At 37.8% G+C, this 12,335-nt stretch overlaps 1 protein-coding gene across 1 annotated transcript in view; it reads right to left on the bottom strand.

The window, feature by feature from the left end:
* Positions 1 to 11,648, bottom strand: part of TRMT10A (tRNA methyltransferase 10A) — a 33,887-nt gene extending 22,239 nt beyond the window's left edge. The window contains exons 1-3 of the mRNA XM_040237801.1: positions 11,445 to 11,648; positions 4,413 to 4,609; positions 164 to 326 (exon numbers count right to left, since the gene is read on the bottom strand). Coding sequence (XP_040093735.1) covers positions 164 to 326; positions 4,413 to 4,597 — 348 coding nt within the window. The 5' untranslated portion in view covers positions 4,598 to 4,609; positions 11,445 to 11,648. The remainder of the gene's footprint in view (positions 1 to 163; positions 327 to 4,412; positions 4,610 to 11,444) is intronic.
* Between the last annotated feature and the right edge of the window lie 687 nt (positions 11,649 to 12,335).

Here is a 12,335-nt window from a genome sequence, read left to right as displayed (position 1 = left end):
GGTTAAGATGGTAAACTTTGTTATGTACATTAAAAACCACAATTAAAAAGAAAAAAAGATGCATTTTAGTACATAAATTATATCAAAGTAATATTACATATGAAAGCAAGAGTTATTCAACCTAATTCAGCTACAGGATTTTTCTGACAATGATTCATGATACCTTTAGTACCATCAAGCTGTCAAAACTACAGTCAATGATAAGGCGGAGTGGGCTGTGAACAACATCTCTTCGAATACGTTTTCTGTCACTTCCATCTGAATTTGATTCAGGTTGACACTGTCGCTCTAATTGCTTTCTCTTGCGTTTTTCCTTCCGCTTTTGTCTAAAATTAGTAATTGAAAGCAACTTTTTATTATTTGGATATTTACAAAACTCTTCTAAACAAAGAAAAAATTATTTTAAAATCAGTAGGCTAAATCATAAAAAACTGCCACTTCTGTGAATCAAAAATTGTCAAATACCAGAAATTTTAGATAGTCTAAAAGTCTGACATAATAAATGAGTTTGCAAAAGCAAAATTTTTTTTACACAGATCTGAACTATAAGTTCACTTATTATTGGTAGCACGTTATATGGGGCTTCCCTGGTAACTCAGCTGGTAAAGAATCCACCTGCAATGCAGGAGACCTGGGTTCAAGGTTCGATCCCTGGGTTGGGAAGATCCCCTGAAGAAGAGGGCATGGCAACCCATTCTAGTATTCTTGTCTGGAAAATTCCAATGTCAGAGGAGCCTGGTGGGCTACAGTTCACGGGTTCACAAAGAGTCAGACACAAACTGAGTGACTAAGTACAGCACAGCACACAGCCCATTATATGTACTTAGAAAACTTTTAAAATACTGAGTTTGAGAGTTATAAAAAATTTTACTTTTATCATTTCCCTACATGATTTTCAAGCAACAATTATAACCACATATAAAAAAAGTAAAATTGTTATTCAACATAGATTCAGACATCCTAGCCACAGCAGACAGAAAGAAAAAGAAATAAAATGAATCCAAATTGGAAACGTAAACTGTCATTGCAGATAACACACTGCTGTACACAAAAAATCCTAAGGATGCTAAAAGAAAATAACTGGAGCTCAACAATGAATTTGGTAAAGTTGTAGGATACAAAATTAACACATAGAAACCAATTGCATTTCTACACAACAAAACATCAAAAAGAGAAATTAAGGAAACAGTCCCATTTTACCATCTCATCAAAAGAATAAAATGCCAGGAATAAACCAACCTAAGGAGACAAAAGACCTAAACTCTGAAAACTATAAAACACTGATGAAAGAAATTGAAGATTACACAAACAGATACAAAGATATACCATGTTCTTGGATTAGAAGAATTAATATTGTGAAAATGACCATATTATGCAAACAATCTATAGATTCGGTGCAATTCCTATCAAAATATCAATGGCATTTCTCACAGAACTAGAACAAAATTTTTTGAATCTTGTATGGAAACACAGAAGACCCTGAAGCCAAAATAATCCTGAGAAAAAAGAATGAAGCTGGAGGAATCATCTTCCCTGACTTCAGACTATACTACAAAGCTATAGTCATCAAAACAGCATCACACTGGCACAAAAATAGAGGCACATACATCAATGAAACAGACAGAAAGCCCAGAAACATATCAATTAATAATCAATTAATCTATGACAAAGGAAGAAAAGAGTACAGGAAGGAAGAAAGACAGTCTCTTCAGTAAGTGGTCTTGGGAAAACAGAATAGCTACAAGGAAAACAATGAAACTAGAACACTCCCTAACACCATACACAAAAATAAACTCAAAATGGGTTAAAGAGCTAAATGTAAGGCCAGATACTATAAAAAATATAGGCAGACTACTCGAACATACATCACAGCAAAATCTTTTCTGATCCATCTCCTAGAGTAACAAAAGTAAAAACAAAAATAAACTTAAAAGCTTTTGCACAGGAAAAGAAACCATCAACAAAATTAAAATACAACATATGGGCAGGGAGTAAATATTTGCAAATGATGTAACTAACAAGGATTTGCTTCCAAAATAAACAAAAAGCTCATACAGCTTAATATTAAAATAAAACAAAACAACCCAAACGAAAATTGAGCATAAGACCTAAACAGACATTTCTCCAAAGAAAACATACAGATGGCCAATAGGCACATGAAAAGAAGCTCAATGTTGCTTTGGAGAAATGCAAATCAAAACTACAATGAACTATCATATCACCTCACACCAGTCAGTATGGCCATCATCAAAATGTCTATGAATAACAACTGCTGGAGAGGATGAAGAGAAAAGCAAGCCCTCCTACATTGTTGTTGAGAATGTGAATTTGTGCAGCCACTACAGAAAACAGTATAGAGTTTCCTTAAAAAAACTGAAAATAGAGTTACCATATGGTCCAGCAATCCCACTCCCGGGCATATAGCCAGAGAAAACTCTAATTAAAAAAGATACATACACCCCCAACATTCACAGAGGCACTGTTTACAAAAACCAAGACATGGAAGGATCTAAATGTTCACTGACAAATGAATGGAGAAAGAAGATGTGGTATATATACACAATGCAATGTTACTCAGCTATAAGCAAGAATGAAATAATGCATTTGCAGCAGCATGGATGGATCTAGACATCATCATAATAAGTGAAGTAACTCAGACAAATATGATATCACTTACATGTGGAATCTAAAAAAAAGTGATATAAATAAAGTTATTTATGAAACAGCAGTAGACACACAGACACAGAAAAGAAACTTATGGTTACAAGAGTGGATAGTAAGGGAGTGGGAAGATAGGAGTTTGGGATTTACATACACATTCTGTGCTCAGTCACTTTAGTTGTGTCCAACTCACTGCAACCCTAAAGACTATAGTCTGCCAGGCTCCTCTGTCCATGGGATTCTCCAGACAAGAATACTGGAGTGGGTTGCCATGCCCTTCTCCAGGGGATCTTCCCAACCCAGGGATCAAACCTGTGTCTTTCACATGTTCTGCACTGGCAGGCGGGTTCTTTACCACTAGCACCACCAACAAGGACCTACTGTATCACACAAGGAACTATATTCAATGTTTTATAATCATCTATAATGGAAAAGAATCTGAAAAAGTATGTATGTGTATGTATATGCATATATGGGGCTTCCCTGGTGGCTCAGATGGTAAAGAATCTGCCTGCAATATGGGAGACCCAAGTTTGACCCCTGGGTCGGGAAGATCCCCTGGAGAAGGAAACGGCAACTCACTCCAGTACTCTCGCCTGGAGAATTCCATGGACAGAGGAGCATGACGGACTACAGTCCATGGGGTCGCACAGTTGGATACAACTGAGCAACTAACATTTTCACTTTCATATATATATAAATATATATGACTGAATCACTTTCCTGTACACCTAAAACTAACACAACATTGTGAATTAACTATGAAAAATAAAGTGTTAGTTGCTCAGTCGTGTCTGACTCTTTGTGACCCCATGGACTGCAGTGCGCCAGGCTCCTCTGTCTGTGGAATTCCTCCAGTCAAGAATACTAGAGTGGGTAGCCGTTCCCTTCTCCAAGGGATCTTCCTAACCCAGGGATCAAGCCCAGGTTTCCTGCATTGCAGGCAGATTCTTTACCCTCTGAGCTACCAGGGAAGCCCATAAAAATAAAATGAAGAAAAAGTGTTAGTCACTCAGTAGTGCCTGACTCTTTGCAACCCCATGGACTACAGCCCACCAGGCTCCTCTGTCCATGGAATTCTCCAGGCAAGAACACTGGAATGGGAGCCAATCCCTTCTCCAGGGAATCTTCCCAACCCAGGGATCAAACCCAGGTCTCTCACATTGCAGGCAGATTCTTTATCACCTGAGCCACCAGGGAAGCCCTTCAATAAAAATAAAAGTTCTTTTTTAAGAAAAAGCTGCTCCCATTTTTTAAAAAGTAAAATTATGAAAAAAAAACCCTCAGGTTTTTCTCTCATCTACATCAACAATTAATTTTCTAATAAGTTTTGTCCTTCTACAATAACAACTTAAGCCTAACTGCTCTTACCAAAGCCTGTAATAGTTCTAGCAAAATCAATGTTAGGCCCAAATTTGACCTTTCTGAGATGATTATTTTTGTTCCATATCTAGGACATGGATGCTAACTATATCCTTTTTATAAACTGGTTACTTTAGAAATTGGGGTGCTACTCACAATAGGTGTGGGTGAGAAAAGTATACTGTGTAAATTCAGCAACATTGCTAAAAAAGAAAACAACTTAAAACAGTTTTAGTAGCCAACTGACAAAGTGAGCTAACAATATGTACAGTCCCAACTTAATTAACATAATTACTACTGCATAATTATGTAACTGCATAATTATATACTGAAGGTCCAACATTCTATATCTCTAAATGGGGGTAGAATATATGCATTTTGATACATACTTGCGGAGTTCTCGTTGTTCTTCCCATTGTTTCTGTTTCATTAGCTTCTTCATTTGCCGTTTAGATATTGGTTGAAACCTTTCACTTAATCCTGGCTTCTGATTTTCCTCTCCGTCTTCACTTAAGTTTTGCTGTCTTTCAACATTACAAGTCTCACTAAATGCTGGCAACATTTCAGATGACATTATTTGATGCCTCTGAAAAATTGAAAAGCAACTCTAACATGAACAGATGATTTACAACCAAAAAAAAAAAAAAAAGACCAAAGGATGTGATTAAAATGAAACCATATTAGTAATGAAAAAAGTGCAAATTTAAGCAATCAATCATCATTTACTGGCAAAGATCATTTGATGAAATGGGATATTTTCATACACTATTGGCAGCATAGCACAATTTTCCCAGAAGGCTACTCAGACCTATATGTTTGAGGAGATTTAAAATGTTGATATTCTTTCTTACAATAATTTATTTCCTTAGAATTCCTGTAAATTAATTAGAAATATAAACAGAATTAATGGAAAAGAATACATGTATTACCGCTATTTTTAACAATAAAAAATTAGAATGTCACCAAATGGGGACTAAATATAAATTACAGTTCACCTATAACACTGGACTGGAATACTAAGCAGCCAAGAAAAATGTTTCTCAATATTATTTAGCAATAAAGGGAAATAATTGTTAAATAAGAAAATCAAAACAAAAAATGTTCAATTTTGTTTATATATATATATACACACACGTTTTAATTCTGACCCACCCATGGCTTTTTGCATTTTCCAAATTTTATATAATGAAAATATAGTTTTATAAAAGAAATATATATTATTTTTTTAAAAGAGATGGAAAGCACATTTTTGTACTTGTCTTTAATACTGTCATACAGGAAAAATGCTAATTTCACTATCTGGGTAGACACTCAACAATTGGTTTTTGAAAAAAGGTACGCTATATATTTCTAAATTTTGGACAGTACAGAAAAAAAATTGAGTTGCCCCCAACATATTTCATTATAAATATGTAATTATAAATTTTTCACTTAAGTCACAGCTGAAAAACAAAATATGTAAACTGACTCTGTAATCAGTTGTAGAATACTCAGGGCCATCTAAAACATCTTACTTAGATTTAACCACCCACATCTTTAAAGGTCTTCTCTGGTAGCTCAGTTGGTAAAGAATCTACCTGCAGTGTAGGAGACCCAGCTTTGATCTGTGTGTCGGGAAGAGCCCCTGGAGAAGGAAATGGCAACCCACTCCAGTATTCTTGCCTGGAAACTAAAGTCCCATGGACAGAGGATTCTGGCGGGCCACAGTCCATGGGGTCACAAGAGTCGAACACGACTTAGCAACTAAACCACAACCCACATCTTTACATCCACTGTCTAGAGCTAAACTTGCCTTTAGAGCAGGGAAAATGATAGAAATACTGAAATATCTTTTCTCTTTAATTATTATAGCTTAAGAATATGTGTTCTTTATCCCTATCAAAGACTGCAAATGAAGTCTGCAAATATTCTATCAGTCTTACACAAAAATGGGTAATTCTTCCCTTTCACAGAGATAGCTAACAAGTCTGTGTAGAGAAGCCAACAACTAAAAGAAAAAAGAACAATCGCCACAATTCAGAGACTGGAAAGAAAAAAACTTCACAGAACACAATTTGAGCAGCGGTTTTATTATATGGTTCTTGCCTTCTTTAAACATGCAATGATGTAATAGGACATATGGGGTGCCTAAGAAAAGTTAGAAAGTTTACCAAATTTTCACTGCAAGACAAGAAATTTTAAGATGCATGATTTAGGGGCTAGAGCAAAGCCCTGACATTTTACTACACTGCAAAATTACTAAGAGGGGAAAGAATCATCTAGGAATACAAGTAAGAGTTCACAAGTTTTCTTTATGCCACCAACCAAACACTTCTTTTTTCCTCTGGATCATAGGAAAAACAAGAGAGTTCCAGAAAAACATCTATTTCTGCTTTACTGACTATGCCAAACCCTTTGTGTGGATCACAATAAACTGGAAAATTCTGAAAGAGATGGAAATACCAGGCCACCTGACCTGCTTCTTGAGAAACCTGTAATGCAGGTCAGGAAGCAACAGTTAGAACTGGACATGGAACAACAGACTGGTTCCAAATAGGAAAAGGAGTACATCAAGGCTGTATACTCTCACCCTGCTTATTTAACTTATATGCAGAGTACATCATGAGAAACGCTGGGCTGGATGAAGCACAAGCTGGAATCAAGACTGCTGGGAGAAATAGCAATAACTTCAGATATGCAAATGACACCACCATTATAGCAAAAAATGAAGAAGAACTAAAGAGCCTCTTGATGAAAGTGAAAGAAGAGAGTGAAAAAGTTGGCTTAAAGCTTGACATTCAGAAAACTAAGATCATGGGCATCTGGTCCCATCACTTCATAGCAAATAGATGGGGAAACAGTAGCTGATTTTATTTTTCTGGGCTCCAAAATCACTGCAGATGGTGACTGCAGCCATGAAATTAAAAGATGCTTACTCCTTGGAAGGAAAGTTATGACCAATCTAGACAGCAGAGACATTACTTAGCCAACAAAGGTCCGTCTAGTCAACGCTATGGTTTTTCTAGTGGTCATGTATGGATGTGACAGTTGGACTATAAAGAAAGCTGAGTGCCAAAGAATTGATGCTTTTGAACTGTGGTGTTGGAGAAGACTCTTGAGAGTCCCTTGAACTGCAAGGAGATCCAACCAGTCCATCCTAAAGGAGATCAGTCCTGGGTGTTCATTGGAAGGAATGATGCTAAAGCTGAAACTCCAATACTTTGGCCACCTGATGCGAAGAGCTGACTCACTGGAAAAGACCTTGATGCTGGGAAAGACTAAGGGCAGGAGGAGAGGGGGATGACAGAGGATGAGATGGTTGGATGGCATCACTGACTCAATGGACATGGGTTTGGGTGAACTCCGGAAGTTGGTGATGGACAGGGAGGCCTGGTGTGCTGCGGTTCACGGGGTCACAAAGAGTTGGACACAACTGAGCGACTGAACTGAACTGAAACATTTCTTTTAAGGGAGATCATCTCCTAGAAATGAAACTCAACTTTGACTCTCCACTGGAAACTCCACTTGGCAGGGCTAGCTAACATCTCCTTTTGCCCAACATTACATTGGCAACACTAACATAGTGCCGAGCACTTAGTAGATGCTTATTATGTATAGGTAGAACAAATAAATGAGTGAATATGATATTATAAAGGACTTCTAAAAGTAATGAAAATTGTAACATCAAACATTTATTAATTCTTACTATACTTAATAAAAAAGTTATTATCTAATTTACTCTCTGAAAAAACCCTAAGGGGTAGTCATATATGCCTACTTTGCAAAGGAAGAGGTACAAAGACTACTTGCCCAAAGTTACAAAGCTATTATACAATTCCTAAGAAACAAGGCACCTACAGCAAATGTTGCAAAAAACATGTCCTCAAAATACTTGTTGAATGAAATAATGGAGCAAAGATTCAAGCCCACATCCAACACTACTGTCTTCTAGAAATCCAAAGTCTTATTTAGAAAATGGGAATTTCCAAACAATATTAAAGAGCTGTGTTGCTTTCACCCACCTGCTGTTGAAAGGCTCGGAGAAGACCTGTGTCACCAAAAGATAACGGAGGGGAAAAACCCTTTGGTTCTACTTGTATGCCAATGCACAAAAAAAAAAAAAAAAAAAAAAAATCGGGAAACTTCCTAGAGATCACTGCCAAAAGTCTATGTGAGTGACATCCTGCCTTCCAAGCTCGCAACACATGACAGTCGCAGATAAAATATTAAAAGGGGAAACAAAAAAAGTATAGCCTTTCTCAAAATCAAAATTAAGAACAAGGTCTGCTGTGTAAAGACAGCTGAGAGTTCTCCTATCTTTAAAGAGAAAAATAATAATACAAGACAGAGGATGGGAGACAGATGGGAGGCAATTTAAGATGAACCCTTAAACTGGTGTTAGGGGTGAGGCTCCTCTTTCCAAGAAAAAAGCTTAACAACAGGTAAAATTAAAGATAGCTTATACAAAGTTGACTACTTGGGGGAAACAGACACCAGCCTCTTGGCTACAACCTGGGCCCAGCTATGAGGTGACATATGAATGTACAATAATATGACTGAAATTCTCAACCACATATATAGGCTCTGCTACTGGCCTGAAGCACTGAAAAGGGTCATGGGGTAGAAGAAACCACAAAATCAGTAGTAGACAGAAGCAGTTTGGAAAGGAAAGCTATAATTCCATTCCAAATGAGTCTGCAAAGCAAAATTATAAAAGGACAGGAAATGAGGGGAAAAAAAGAGTTAATGAAGAATAATAACCATAAAAACAAAAATTGAGAAATTGATACACAAAAATGGGCATAAAAATAGCAAAACAAGAATTCATTTAAAAAAAGCCAATTTGGAAACCAGAAAGTGAAGTCAAAAATTTCAACATATGAGGCAAACTCCAGATTACTTGGAGTCCAAGAGGTAATTGATGAATTAGAAGACAACCTCACAATCTGATTCAGAGTTCAGACAGAAAAATAAAACGAAAAAAATCGTATGTCTGAGCATTTAAAAAATGTGAGTAACAGCTTGAGAGAAACATAGGCCAAAAAGGTAACTGGAGGTAAATGTAGAACCTTGAGTGCGTTCATTAACTTTTTTTAATCTAGAAAATAGGGTTAGTATTCAATTTAAGAAACAGGAGACGGAACACAGAAAGCCTGAAAAGATAGGAAAAATTTTAAACATACATTGTGACTCCTAGGATCACTTTTATTTCCTTTCCAAAAATAAACACATGAATAAAAATTAGCAATGAATATATCCAACACAATATAGAAAACATAAGCTAAACCTGCCCATTAAGCTAAATGTGCGGGCTTCCCAGGTGGCGCTAGTAGTAAAAAAAAAAAAAACAAACCTGCCGGACAATGCACGTGGGTTCCATCCCTGGGTCAGGAAGATTCCCTGGAGGAATGCATGGCAACCTACTCCAGTATCCTTGCCTGGAGAATCCTCGCACAGGGGAAACTGGGCTATAGTCCACAGGGTCGCAAACTGTCGGACACAACTGAAGCGACTTGGCATGGAGGAACACAAGCCAAACGTGCGGCCTTTAAGGCACAATTAAAAATCAAAGGAAACAAATTGCTTTCTTCGTGAAATTGATTAATATTGTAGGAGAGAATATTTCTATCATCAGTGGCATCGTTTTTCACTGGTTGCCTACGTTTGGTCAAAAGAGCAAGTGTTGATTGGCTCTAGACTGAAAATTTTTAATTTAACAAAGTACAGGAAAAATTTACAACTCACGCACACCAGGGGGAGCTTTTGCCTTTCCCAAGAAGTCCAAGTTAAATTTAAGTTGCTTATCATTGCATACTAATATTTTTTAAAAGCCTATCAAATACAAAGGTCATGAGCTGGTCAATATCATTATCACTGCTACTTTAAAAGTTATTTCCAACTAAGAAAAAGAAATGTAGTAAAAGAAAATTTTTTAAAGCTTTGACTAAGCTAGATACATTACAGGGAATGATGCAATGATCAAGCATCTAATGATGCTAGATTGAGATCCTTTCATTATTGCTTTCAACACACTTTACAAAGACATGTACCAACTCCTACTGCCTGTAACATACAGTAAGCATTTAACTATGCACTAGTTTGTTCAGATTAACCTGTTAAGTAAAATATAAACACCACGGCAGATTTGCGTTCGTCCCTCACATGCAGTGCTATTCACAGCACATTTTAATTCACTCACTAGGTTCAACCAACTTTGTAGCAATTACAGAAATAATTGTGGCAAATTTAGTTTACTTGAGCACTGAATTGTTTTAAATGGTTCGTTTAGTTAGATATAGATTATCTGGTGGTTTTATGAAACTAACTATGGATAAAGATGACTAAGGCAATTTCGTGTGGGATAGATAAAGATTTAAAAAATTGTATCTCTATTATCCTTGTATTTCCACTTCTTAGCACAACTCCTGGCAGGGAGAATATACATCATGAGTGTGACTGGCCGAAAGTTAAAAAAAAAAAAAAAATTCACGGCTTTATTGATTGGGCTAAAGTCTTAATAATTTATAACATAGTCTCCTTTTCAGAAACATCCAAAGGAATGTCGAAATAACCGCAGAACGGAATTAAAAGACCTAACGGTGGTAAAGAAGGAATACCCTTTTTTAAAACGCGCGGGACAGATTTGCAATAACTACTCGGTTCAGTTGTGAGGTCCCTTAGGCAGAGGCCTGGGCCATGATGGGGAAAGGCGGAGGATTTATAACAAACAAAAAAAAGCGAGAACTGTGCCGTTGCTATCCTGTGTATCTCTAGAAAAATTCCTGAATTTAAACACAAAACGTTTCAGGGAAATTCAGTAACACCTCGGACTTCTTAAAATAGTCCTCAGCTCACCACGGTGGGGCCTACCAGCACCTGCAGCAACTTTCCCCTGGCCTCTTCCCACATTTCACAGCGCTGAGAGACATCAGCCCTCGTAGGAAAAATGAGGGAAAACGAGGTTTAAAGACGAAAAGCGACTTGCCCAAGGTCTCTTGACAATAAGTGGCACAACCACAACTCGTTTTCCGGCCTTTCAGAGTCCAGATTTCCCTCTCCCTTCATTCTTGGGAAGCGAACACACTTTACATACTAGGACCCGTATCTTGACCCCCAAACAGAAGTCGACAGCAATAGGTCCCACACTAGCGAGCAGGACTGAGCCCGACTCTCGCCTCCATGTCACCCACGCGCGGACGCACTCCAGAGGCGGGGTTAATTTGCAGCCGACGAATCAGAAAGCTGTTTGGCGAGCCGAAGGGGCGCTCTCTCTGACGTCATTTCCTTCCGGAGCTGGTCTTTGATACGGTTTTCCATTATCCCACTTACCTCTTCCCCGGAAGTCCTACTGCTAGTGGACGGCGGGATTGGCACGCGCTCCTTTTGCTCCCGGATTATATCAAAAGGTAGACGAGCGCAAGCCTCCGTGCCGAGAGACTTACCGAACAGAGGAGTTGTCGGGGAATCTGATAACCTCTCAGAAAGCTTTTTGTAGTGGTATTTACCACTCTAGAAGGTCCTCTTTCGGAAACTTCAACTCCCAGAGGCAGAGCCGGTAGCTACACGTAGAAGGCTACGGAGGTTACGTCTTTCGTCAGCCCACTGCGCCAATTCCGGACCCGCAGTGGGAGAAAGGGGCGGGGTTTGTGTGGGGCGGGGTCTGGGGTTAGGGTTTCTGGAGTGGGAGGTGTTTGAGTAATAATACCTGTTTTTCCAATTCAAGGCAGGCATACACCGGCAGGCATTTATTCATATATCCTCGTGGGCGTGGCGGGGGATGTTAAGACATTCCTCCTCTTAAAAATGGCCAACACTTATAATAAAGGGCTTATAATTCTTCCATGTTTGAGATGAGAGGAAAGCATCTCTTGCCTGAATTATTTGTATTTATAATACAGGAGGTTTTCAGTATCACATAATTTTACACAACTCAACTGGAAAATTAGATTTTAAAAGTGAATCAAGCTCCCAATAAGAGGTAATTAAATCTAGAATGTTTACGCCTTTTCTTCCATACAACCATAAGTCTTACTTTCCATTCCTTCCTTGAGCTGCTTTTCATATACTGTTTTCTGAGACATCGGGTGACGTTTCATTGTTTATAATGCCTGACTTTACTATGTAACCTTTTTGATATATATATAGATCAAGTCACCTAAGGGAGAGCTGTAACATAATCCGGTTGATGGTCATTTTCCATTTAGTTTTTAATTTGGTCCTACTTCTAGTAAGTGATTATTGCAGAATTCGAAGATAAGAATGATGTTTGAATCAGTGAATAGAAGACTGCCCTCTCAGTATGGAAAGAACTCTGGAGTGATTTATACTTGATA

The sequence above is a fragment of the Oryx dammah genome, unplaced genomic scaffold, assembly GCF_014754425.2.
Source record: "Oryx dammah isolate SB20612 unplaced genomic scaffold, SCBI_Odam_1.1 HiC_scaffold_3, whole genome shotgun sequence".
NCBI lineage: Eukaryota > Metazoa > Chordata > Mammalia > Artiodactyla > Bovidae > Oryx > Oryx dammah.
This window is presented reverse-complemented; position numbering and strand designations above follow the sequence as displayed.